The 12,007-nt window shown below is 47.8% G+C and overlaps 1 protein-coding gene across 3 annotated transcripts in view; it reads left to right on the top strand.

Moving 5' to 3' along the window:
• MECR (mitochondrial trans-2-enoyl-CoA reductase) overlaps window positions 1-12,007 on the top strand; it is a 38,183-nt gene that overhangs the window by 3,106 nt on the left and 23,070 nt on the right. For all 3 annotated transcript variants that reach the window (XM_086716246.1, XM_086716244.1, XM_086716245.1), the window contains exons 2-3: window positions 10,397-10,494; window positions 10,953-11,084. In XM_086716246.1, coding sequence (XP_086572372.1) covers window positions 10,397-10,494; window positions 10,953-11,084 — 230 coding nt within the window. The remainder of the gene's footprint in view (window positions 1-10,396; window positions 10,495-10,952; window positions 11,085-12,007) is intronic.

Below are 12,007 nucleotides of genomic sequence, written 5' to 3'. Positions count from 1 at the left end.
CCTCTTCTTAGAGAGCCAGCAAACTGGAACAGACTGGTCTGGTGGCAGCTGCCACTTAGGGAAGAAAGAGCTCTTTTGTCTCCTTGTGTGGAACCCTAATAACTTCCCAGAAGTTCAAAACATGATAGTTTGATGAAGCGTTACTCGGCCTTGGCTTCACACCTCGCTCCCCTGTGGCACTTTGAGTCCATATTCCCAGGAGCCTACCCTGAGGTATTTAGTGGGTCTAGGATGGCACTGAACATCTGTGTTTTTTAAAGCTCCCCAAGTGATCCTGGTACCCCGGCCAGGGTTGAGAACCATTGCCCTTGTGGATACAGACTCTTGGGCAGTAATTCTCCATCTGCCCCAGAAAAGTGGCTTTCCCTTCTGACCCAGATTCGGGCAACTTGACTTGTTCGTGTATGGACTGAGTCCAGAGGCTGGGATTCTCTTCTTTGTAGTCATGTCTTTGGAGGTTTAAGGTAACCACCCTGTCACAGAAAGAATCAGGTGTCCTTTAAATATTCCGCTGACTGGGTGTGTGGGTCAGGTTACACCAGGCAGGGTCATGGAACCACCCAGAGTCCAGGCAGAGTGTTCCCCAAACTGGCGTAGTTTGTGATGCTGGTATGCTTGCACCGTGAGCCAGAGCTCTGGGAGCAACAGGGAGGGAATGGAGAACAGGCTTCTTGGGTCGGAGGGGTTGCAGAATTCCTCAGAATGAGACCTGCAGGGATCTCTGAATCTAAATGCCCTTTTCATTCCTGTTGGCCCCCAGACATTCCATCTGGTCTCTCTACTAAACCTTGTTCCTCTGTCTCCTAGAGGTTTTTTTCCTCTCCCCCAGAATGGCCTCCCCTGAATAAGCACTTGGGCCTTTTTCATTGGGAGGATCAAATGATGTAAAGTAAGACCGCAGGAGAAAATGACAAACTTGGGAGAATTACAGACTCTAGAAATTTCAGAGGTCCCCCACGGCCATCACCCCTTGTGCAGAGTTCTGGATTCTCTGTCGATAGTTCCCGGAACCTCCAATGTCCTCTTTCCTTTTAGTCCTGAAAGTCCCCTTTCAGAGCTTTGCCGTTCTCTGGGTCTTATGTTAAAAACATCTTTCATTTACTGTGTACCTACTATGTGGCAGGTATTGGGCTAAGTTCTCCACATATATTATGGAAATAAAAAGTCACAAAAATCCAGTTTGGTCATTATTATCCCCATTTTACAGATAAGGGAACTGAGCTCAAGAAGCATAAAAGTCACATGCCCAAGATCACACAACTAGGATGTCCCTTCTTTAATAAGAGTCCTTGATATAGGACCTGAAAAAACAATGACAGTCATCTCCAACGTTTTTTGAGAATGAGATATAAAACTGGGGAAAAGATAGGTCAGAAGAGAAGATGAAGTTACTCAGGTGACCCCAAGTCTCCACCCTTCATAGGAAGGGCAGCCCCAACCTAGGGAAGATGGTAGGAACATTATTCTCTGTCTGCCCTCCTTTTGAAGATCCTGAAGTGTTCATAAAAATAGCATCCTGGTTGGCACAGCTTTCTCCCCTGCCTGTTGCTAGCACAAAATCAAATGTAGCTGTGAAACCTGGACAAACCCATTCAGTGTTAGCCATATGGGATTTGGGGAAGCAGGTGGTGACAACCCAGTCTGTATGGGTGGTGAGTTCTCATGGTAGAACACTGTTTACCCTCGGATTTCTTTTTACAATTGATGTCAGTGTGTGCAACCAAATGTCTATGCAGGTGACTTGGTTTTTAAACCAGAATTACACTACTTTGGAAAAAGATTCGCACTTTTGGTTTGGCATTCTATTGAGAACTGGGATTTTATTTGTCTGTCTCCTGGAGACTTTTACTGCGGTCATGAATGAAGGAGGAGGGAATCGAACTCATTGATGTAGTAAGTTAGGCAGGAGTTATTCTCTGAGGGCCTGCTACCTGTGCGGCAGGACTGGGGATGCAAAGATGAATAATCTGTGGTCTTTGCCCTTAAGGAAGTCACGCTCTAGTCCAGGAGATGGGTGACCATAGGCCAGTGCAGCAATGCTATATCAGGTTATGTGTAGACTGCTGTGGACACCCAGAAGAGAGGTACCTGGCCCCCTCAGAATAGTCAGAGAATGCTTTCTCTAAGGACACGGAGTCTAGGTTGAGTGCCCCCAGAAGATCGGGTGGGCAGTATATGAGGAAAAGTGTAGAAATGTTCCAAACAGAGGACCCTGCATGTGTAAAAGCCCAGAGGGAAGAGAAAACCTGTTGTGTCTGACTGACGAATATTTATGGAGCGCCTGCCGTGCACTCAGTATGTGGTCCTCGAGGGAGGTGTCTGCTGCCCCAGGCTCAGAGGGGACTAGCTTGAGATCACAGGACTCAAACGCAAGCTGGATTCCACATCCTAAAGCGCTTGTACGTTGCCTTCCTTCTGGACTTCACCCTAGGCTGGAGTTGGGGGCCAAAACCCTGAGGGTGGAACCTGGCTGGCAGAGCTCTGAGGTACTGCACAGCAGGTAGGAGATCCCCCTGTGTCCAAAGTGTGGGAGGAAAGCTACCCCCCCCCATCAGCGTAACCCCAAGTTATTAGGGTTGTCTGGCCCTCCCAGCGGCGGCTGCAGCTCTCTGGGGTGGTTCCAGGCCTCTCCCACTCTGGATGGGGTGGGAAGGATCAGCATTTTAGAGAAGGGAAAGCAAAGATGCCATGAGGTTTATCTGTGGCTCAGGATGTGTTGTTGGGGACCCACCCACAAGGGCACTGGCCTGGGTTCTAGTCCCCACTCCGCCACTCATGGTTAGGGTGAGGAAATCATTCCAGTCTCCTTTTTTTTTTTTTTTTTTTTTTCCAGTTATTCTTTGATAAAGGGGTTGACCAAGGGCAGCCGTGGTAAAGACGGGCATGCATGCGGTCTCTTCCTCCCCCCACACCTTCTATTGCCAGTGACAAACCTTCACAGCTCCGTTTTTCGTATACCTCGGAACGTATACACCTCTTTACCCTGTTCTCCCCAAACACTTTTTTCTTCAAAGACAAGGGGAGGCTTTAACATCCTTCTCGACATAATACTGTAGCCTCGGAAATGGTTATGAGACCGAATCCTCTTTGTCCAGCTCGGACAACTCTGTGAAACCGGTGGACGTTGGACTGCCTGCTCCCCAGTGGTTGTTCTAGCAGACTCCAGGGAGCAGTGCTGTGGCTGGAAATCGGGGGTCCTAGGTACAAAATTTCACCAAGGCCCTGTTTGCTCTTGATTGGTATCGTAATCAGCAGCCCTCCAGGCAGGGGCTGCATGGTCATTGTTGTTCCTGTCAGAGAGACCAAAGCAGCTGCAGACAGGGACCCGGTCCCCTGCTGTGGCCCAGTCTTATTCTCTGGATCGATAAGCTAAGCAACAGACTCTAGCTCCCTTCAAGCAAGTTTCCTGATGTCAGCAGCTGTAGAACATTCTAGGGCTTACCAGCTTACTGGTAATCTTAGTTGAGAGAAAGTAGGGGACTGAGAAAGTAGTGAGAGGGTTTCTTTGCCAACTCTGGGTAGAAACTTCCAGAAGTTCCCCCCCAAGTCTCTAATGCCTTTCTATTCAAAATGACTGTCCTGAAGTGCAAGTGGTCCTGAATGGTGGGAGGGCAAGATGACTTTGAGGCAGGGAAGCCAGAAGAGACACAGGGAGCAAGCGGGCGTGCCTAGCACACCGACGAAGTGTGCGAGCTAGGCTCAGGAAAAGGAGCTTTCCCTGAGAGCCCAGGACTCCTTTATAGAACCCACCAATGGAGGCCGCCAACCACCCCTGCTGCGGGGCGAGCCAAAGAACTTCATTCTTCCACAATCCCCAGTGTGTCTTATTAATTATTAATCAAATCTCTGAGCAATGTACCCAGCACAGCATTTCAGCAGATCACATGGGGATTGCAGACAGACTGGAGAGAGCCACATAAGATGTGGGTAACCTTTACCCAGTGCCACATTCTTAGCTCTCTGCAGTGAGCACATGAGAAAGTCTCTGGCCCGTGACAGTCTCTCCCTGCCTGTTCTTCCTGCTCAAAATGATATTGACCAGTTTGAGGTGACTGAGTGGAAGATGTGCAAATGGTTGCTAATTACATGCGGAAGGCGGGAAAGATATATTCGCCGAGCTGGCCAGTGCCTGCCTTACACAGCAAATATAAGTGAGCCAGTCCCCAGAGTACTGGCCTCTTTTTCCCCCATCTCAAAAGGCTCTTTCTTCTGCCTGCTTTTGTCTCCCTTGTAGTTCATATGGCATCACAGGTGTACAGCCGGGGCCTCAAAGGAGCCATTGTGACCTTATCCAGTCTGGGATCTGTTGAGTGAAGACAGTGGCATCCCTCCGAGTTGCATGGCGCCATGACACTCACGGGGGAAGGCCGTGAACACTCCTGGGGAAGTGACTTGAGATCTAGCCAGGCTGTGTTTGGGTGCCTCCTTTGCACTCTACAACACAGCCACTGGTTCCTCTGGCGAGTTAAAAAAAAAAAAAAGAAAGAAAGAAAGGAAAAGAAAACAAGGAAGAAATTGCTATCATGACACCAGAGGTCCAACTCCTGGAATCCAGACTTGGCCCCCGTTTTCCTTCCTGTCTCGGCAGAATGGTATCCTTGACGACGACGCTAGGACTGTGTGCAGGGACGGCAGTGTCTGTGGTGCTAATGGCATTCCATGGGGCAGGCAGGGGCCGGTCTCCCTGGTGAGATGCAGCTGACCCACACACCTCCTGCCGGGCTGGCAGCACAGCCCCTCCCTCAGCCACCCGGGTTCGGGTTCGCAGCTTCAACTCTGCAGCCCCTAGACCCTCATCCCTGCCCCGCTCTCCTTCCCTCCCGCTTCTGTGACTTTCAGCCAGCACAGAACGGCGAGGCTACCCAGAAGACAGAGAAGTGGGAGCGGGTTGTAGCCCCGTGCGGCACTTCTCAAACTGCTGTCTGGGGGCAGGCAGTTACTCCGTGTGCTGTGAAAACAGTGTCCCCAGCTGAGTTACCTCTGGAGGCTCTGGATGACACAAAGTCCCCTGGGTTTTTTCCCTGGGTGACTTCTCCCAGCCTTTGTGACGCTGGGGCACCGTCTGAGTCCTGTAAAGGGCGTTTACTGGGCAGCATTTCTCAGACATATCCTACACCCCGGGAGTGCCTAATACTGTCTCTCAGGATGGAAATTCCACACAGTGCAAAGGATGCTGGCTTAGTGTTCAGCGGTCTGAGCTTCGGAGTCCACCTTTAGGGCAATTTTTGCCACTTAATCAGAGTTTTACCTTAGACAAGTTCCTTCCTCTGAGCTTCAGTTTCCTGTTCGTGAATTGGGGAGATAACACCCTCCTGATAGGTGTTTTGAAGACTAACCAGCCTCACGTGTATAAAATGCTAAGCACAACGCCCGGAGCTTAGGAAACTGTCAGCATTAGTTTCTCTTCATTGTTCAGCCAGATCGCCCAGAGCAAGATGATCTGCCTGCCTCAACTCCCACTACATCCAGCTGACTCACAGCTCTGTACGTCTAGCCTGGAGTGCCCTCTCCCCATACCACGCGGCTTCAAGCTCCAAATATAACACCTCCCTTCCCACTCCAAACCACTCTCCCTTCCTCTCTGTGTCAATATCCAGTTGTCCACGCCAGAAGCCCAGGAGCCATCAGAGATTTCCCACTCCGTGTGGAGGGAGTGACATCAATACCACTTCTTATTTAAGAGATCCCAGGTTATCAAATCCTCTCCATTCCCCTGGCTCCTGTCCAGATTGCACCTACTGCCTGGCCAACTATCAAGTCAGGTTCTTTGCCATTCCTTTCTTTTGCAAGAAAGGAAAGTAAAGTGTGGCAAGGAAAGTAAGTGAGTAAACTCTCACTTATCCTTCAAACCCCAACTAAGGTACCATTTCTTCCAAAGCCCAGTGGCTAACCCTGCATTTCCTCCCTCCGGGCGCAGTCTGAGATTAGGACCGCAAGCCTGACTCTGGGGTGCCTGCCTCTGGGGGTGCCTCTCGCAGTGACTCCACGTGTGAGAGTCCCCGTGCCATCAAGCTCCCAGGCAGGAGAATTTTTTTTTTTTTTTATCCTTAAGCCCCTTGGCTCAGTACCTGACACTGAGTAGGACTGTCAGTAAAATATTTGCTGAGTTAAATTTACTTGAGTTTTCCAAAAAGTCGCTGTCTTTCAGTGATTCAGTGATTCTCTTCAGAGGGATAGCCAACTAATTGTTTCAGAGGCTTCCTTGGATATTCCTGCCACTGCTAACAGCTGCCATCTCTTCAGCATCTACTGTGTATCAGGTACTCTAGCAAATTATTTACATTAACTCATTTACTCCTATGAGCTAGTTTCTAAGTGTTCTCCCCATTTCACAGATGAGTATTTTGAGGTTATCTAGCTGGTAAATGACCAAGGCAGGATTCAAACCCAGGACTGCCTGTTCACTTCAAACCCATGCTCCTCACATCTGTGAACTGAGATCCACCTGTATTCCCATCTCGACCATGGCCATCTAGATTTTTAAAGTACGATTTACTGCAAACCTCACCTGCACTTTCCTGTGAGGAAGAGAGCCATGGGTTTTTGCTTAGACCAAACTCTCTGAGGGACAATCTCCATTCTCATTTGTACCCATCCTTCAGGGTTATTTTCCTAAATAGCCCAGAACCAGGAAGAGCAACTATAAGCCTCAGTAGCTAAATCCCTGTGCCTTGAGCCTCTCCCCTGATTCCCCAAAAATGGCTGACACCTTTATGTCACATTTTCTCAATAGGGAGGAAAGTCGCGTAATTTCATTAGGAAGCATTCTTGAGCACTGCTTTGGTCCCAGGCACTGTGCTAAACACGGAGGTAAGACTAAGAATTCTCTGCTGTCTGGGAGCTCACAGCCAAGTGGGGAGACAACAGACATGCACATTCTGGCTGTAAAACTAAGGGATAGGTAAAAAGAGTCCTGAACCAAGTCCGAAAGACCTGGATCCAAATCCAAATTGGAATCTACAACGACAAAGTCAGAACGTTCTGTCAGCTGACAGTTCTGTTTTGATTTCTGTTGTTTTACAACTCATTTGGAGGGAAGACCTCATCTTGTGTGAAGTTTTTACATTTATTTTATATATTCATATATATGTGTTTATTCATCCCGCTTAGCGTGAATATTCATACATTTTGCTGCAGAAACAGTGTTTCTGATCACAGAGTGCTGCCTCAACCCCCACAGGGGTTGTAGATAATAACATGGTTCTGAACTCTGGCATACATACATCTCCCCCACGTAGTTTGGGGAAAGGAATGTGAATGTAGGCCTGTTGTGATGAATTGAAAAGAATTATATGGAAAGACTTGATAAACTAAAAAGCAATAAACTCATGTAAGAGGGTCTTAAAATGGTGTCACCCCTTCTGTGTAATGAAAACACTGAGGATGGAGCAAGTGATTTTTTTCAGGACCAAGAAGAGGGTCAAAAGAAGTCTTAAAGGGTGAATTGAACTTCCTGCTCTGTGGAGAAGCAGTGGAAAAGAAATTCTGGGCTGAGGGAAGAGCATGTAAAAAATGGGCAGAAAAAAATGTCTTTAAGTAGCTTGAGTACATGGACTTTGTTGGCTTACAGAAAAACTCTGATTTCTGCAAAACGTACGAGAGAAGCAGTACAGATAATATAGAGAGGCAGCCAATCTGCAATCCATTTGCTCTGGGCGGGATTTTTCTCAGAATGCAGGCTTACACATCTGTTCTCTGTGTTCGTAGAGAAGCATCACTGTCCGGCTGATGGTCCCTGTTCTGCCTGCTGCTAACCCCTCCCTGTCTCCCCAGGCAGGTCCAGCAAGGACCAGGCCTCTACACCATGCTGCCCTCTGCTTGGTCTGCTTAGCCCCTTACCATCTGGCTTCTCTAGCATCAGACCACTAGGTTCAAATCAGATCAGCCACTTACTTACTACTTTTGGTGGCCTTGAATAATTTATTTACTTCTTTTGTGCCTTTGTTCCTCAGCCATAAAATCAGAATAATGGTAGAAAGCTGGCATTGAAAGCACTTAGCCTAGTGTCTCTCTCACTGATAAGCACTCAAACAGTACTTATTATGATGATGATGATTATAAGGACTCCCCCCTCCTCCAGCTGTGTATAAATACATACATTCCTTAATAAGCACCTAAACAAAAAGAGCCCTTTCTTTTTTCTCCCTGCCTTGGTCCTAACTCCTTCCTAGTTAACTATTTTCTATAGAGTGTCTCTAATCCAGTTTTTTGCAGCTGTCTCTTAGTCATGGTAAGGCATGGTCTGTCTTACTTTGGTCATAGTCCGGGACAGGGATTCCCAGATTGAGCCCCTTAGGTCGCTAGGGGTCCTTGTAGGCAGTCAGGGGCGTTCCCAGGCTATTTTCAGGATTCTAATAATAGAGCACAGTAATTTGGAGTGCCAACTTGGGAAGTAGGGGAGCCCTGCCACTGACCGGTTATCTCCCCCTGTGTAAGTTTCATAATCTCCAGGAGCCTGCATTTCCTACTTGACCGAATGGGACTATTCATACTTTCCTCACAAGGGAATTGTATCTTAGATCAGATCATGTATTTAAATCCCTTAGCACAGGACCTGATATATTACAAATACCACATAAATACCTGCCACCATTATTGCTTCTATTAATACAAGGCATTTCTTGAAAATCACACTTTTACCTCCAATGGAGCCTCAGGTATAATTAAAAGGTCAGATTTCTGCCAGAAGTGGGTAGGGTTATATCAGCCTAGTTCAGTAACACTGTTGCCTAATGCTAAGAACCTCTGTGTGGCAGTTATATGTGCCTTCGGTAACTAAAAATGAGAATTATTACAAGTACATTGGGTAGAGGACAGGGTGCCTGGGTGGCTCAGTCAATGAAGCGTCTGACTTGAGTTTGGCTCAGGTCATGATCTCAGGTCTCATAAGATCGAGCCCCATCAGGCTCCACACGCTGACAGCACGGAATCTGCTTGGGATTCTCTCCCTCTCAAAATAAATAAACCACCAAAAAAGTACATCTGGGTAAAGGAAAACATTGTGAACATGAAGTCTTGGTGTGGAGAAATAAAGGAGTCCCTGGTAATTAAAAAGTCACCAAGACCCACTGGTCTTGTACACTGATCAGTGCTTTCTGGGTGGAAGGTCTCCTATTTTTTTTTTCTTTTTTTAACTTGCAAGAGCATGCACAGGGGAGGGGCGGGGCAGGGGCGGGGGAAGGTGGGGAGAGAATCTTAAGCAGGCTCCTCGCTCAGCCCCAGAAGGTCTCCTTTTATAAAAAATAAAAATAAGGGGCACCTGGGTGGCTCAGCCGGTTGAGCGTCTAACTTCAGTCGTGATCTCACCGTTTGTGAGTTTGAGCCCCGCATTGGGCAATGAGCCTGGAGCCTGCAGCCTGCTTCAGATTCTGTGTCTCCCTCTCTCTCCTCCCCTCCCCTGCTCACGCTGTCCCTCTCAAAAATAAATAAACATTTAAAAAAAACATTTAAAATAAATAAAAATAATACATGGACATTGCCACCAGCCCTTTAGCAGGTTTAACCCATTAACCAAAGCTCTAATGCATAAAGACATTAGTCCCATGGTGCCTAGGGCCCACCATGAACAGAGTGTTACCACCTAGAAATCCCACCTGTAATGGGAGAGGCTCTTGGCAGTGCTATGGCTCAGCTCTCCTTTCAGTATCCTTTCTGACCAGGATTCGGGCCCAAAGGGACATCACTCAAGGGGGTGGATCACAGTCACCCAGGGAGTTCTTCCTGAACTACAAAGGGCATCTCTCTGTTTCACCTGCTCTGCAACTAACAGAAATGTGTGAAAGAAAGAGAGAGAGAGAGGGAGAGAAAGGAAGGAAGAAAGGAAGGAAGGAAGGAAAGAGAAAGAAAGAAAGAAAGAAAGAAAGAAAGAAAGAAAGAAAGAAAGAAAGAAAGAAAGAAAGAAAGAAAGAAAGAAAGAAAGAAAAAGAAAGAGAAAGCAGAGAACAAATAAGCTAGCCCACTGTGTCTCAGTTACGGCTGTCTATAAGACCCACTCGGGGCATCCCTTATCTTGAGATTCTGGTTCACTAGGTCAGAGCTGGGGCCTGAGAATCTACATTATGCATAAGCACACCAGGTGATTCTGATAAGCAAGTTTTGGAAAACACAAGGCTAATCCAGGCCAGCAGAAGGTCTCACTGCTTTCTGTCCCAGAACGGGCAGTGGTATTGAGAGGGCGCTAGAGATTTTCCATTTGCAGTTAGTGAGAGAGTTAACCTGTAGCCTGTGCTAATTCCTTACAGCACCTTTCTCTCTTCTAACAACCTTAATTCCCGGCCACACAATGGCAGCTCAAAAATCTGGCCACCCTGACCTACTTTGGGGAGATGATTTGAGCAAAAGACGCCCTGTCTATCCTGGGTGACATTAACATCTCTCTCTTTGGCTTTGTGCTTAGACTGAAGGACCTGGAGCTAGCTGCTGTGGGCGGATCAGACGTCCATGTGAGGATGCTGGCGGCCCCTATCAATCCATCTGACATAAATATGATCCAAGGTAACCTTGGTTTCTGTGGCTTATGTTAATTGGCTTTTTTGCTTAGCCCGCCACCTCCTCGATTCCATTCTTCCTCAGGTGCGGGTGTGAAATTCCTGTGATTAGCAGCAGCTGTTCTCCAGATGAGCCATCTGCAGACTGCAAGCCCTCTCTGGCCTCCCCTCTCTGGAATGTGAGGCTTTTTGAGAGTTAGGAAGATTGCAGTGGGGAGTAAACCAACCACTGTGAGGTGCCTGCGATATGCTGGGCTCATTTCATACATTAGCTAATCCCCATAATAACCACGAATGCTGAAAAGTATTTCCCCTTTACAGATGAAAAGGCTGAGGCTCAGAGAGGCTGGTTAGTTACACAGCAGGCCAAAGGCAGACCCCAGATCAGGCTCAGATCCAACTCTAAAGTTCATGCTCTTTCACTGCCCGAGCTTCACCGGGTGACCCTCTGCTCTTCTCCCTTAGGAAATTATGGCCTCCTTCCCAAGCTGCCTGCTGTTGGAGGGAATGAAGGTGTTGGACAGGTGGTGGCAGTGGGCAGCAGTGTGACTGGGGTGAAGCCAGGAGACTGGGTGATTCCAGCAAATGCCGGTTTGGGTAAGTTTCTCCAGGTGTCTGCAGCCTTTCGTTGTTCCGGATTGTATTTCACCCACACTGGAAATGTTTGCACATTGGCTCAGTGTAACTGAGCAATGCGGGATTTATTATTGAGTCCATGTACCCACTGCCAGTAGGGATGGGAGCTGGACAAGGAGAGCAGAAAGTCTGTTTCATCTGCTCTGGGGGTGACGACCTGTTCTCTCATCTCCTTGGGCCCGTATTGATCAGAGCTGTGATTCTCTGAATCCCTGCATCCCTAAATCCCCGCTAGATGGTACAATGGGAAATCCAAATAAGACAGCCCCTGCCCTGCAGGAGGTTAAATTTTAATTGAAGAAATCTCCAAACTAGTAACTTCAATAAAGGGTGTGTTACATGTTACAAGTTTACAGGAAGCCGAGGACACTTCTGGCTCCTCTGTGTGCCCGCGAATGTGTGTGTTTGAGAGAGAGAGAGAGAGAGAGAGAGAGAGAGTCTTAAGGAAGGATCGGGGCTTCACAGAGGAGGCTTCTCTGGAATGGACGTTTGACGGGTGAATTATGTGAGGTGGAAATGAGCCAGAAATCATTGCATTTGGACGGAGCAAAATGAGCAGACCCAAAGGTCGGTTTGGAAAATAGTGAGACACTCAATGTAGCCTTGGCAGAGGATTTGCGCACAGAAGTCTGCTTAAGTGATAAAGAAGGTCACACAGGTAGTGGGGCCACATGGGGGAAGCCCTGCAAAAGCCAAGCTAAGAAGTTGGGGTTTTCTTTGATATATGGTGAGTCGTTGGTGAGTTTTGTTCTTTAACACTTCACACTTTTTGAGGCACAGACATTATATACAGGATCGTGACAGCAATCACGAGAGGGAAGCAGGGAAGACACTAACCACCCCATTGGACATATAAGGAACTGAAGCTAAGGGGGCACCTGGGT

The sequence above is a fragment of the Puma concolor genome, chromosome C1, assembly GCF_028749965.1.
Source record: "Puma concolor isolate L17-30 chromosome C1, mPumCon1.1.hap2, whole genome shotgun sequence".
NCBI classification, from domain to species: domain Eukaryota; kingdom Metazoa; phylum Chordata; class Mammalia; order Carnivora; family Felidae; genus Puma; species Puma concolor.
The sequence above is the reverse complement of the archived record's forward strand: the minus strand, read 5'-3'. Positions and strand labels throughout refer to the sequence as shown.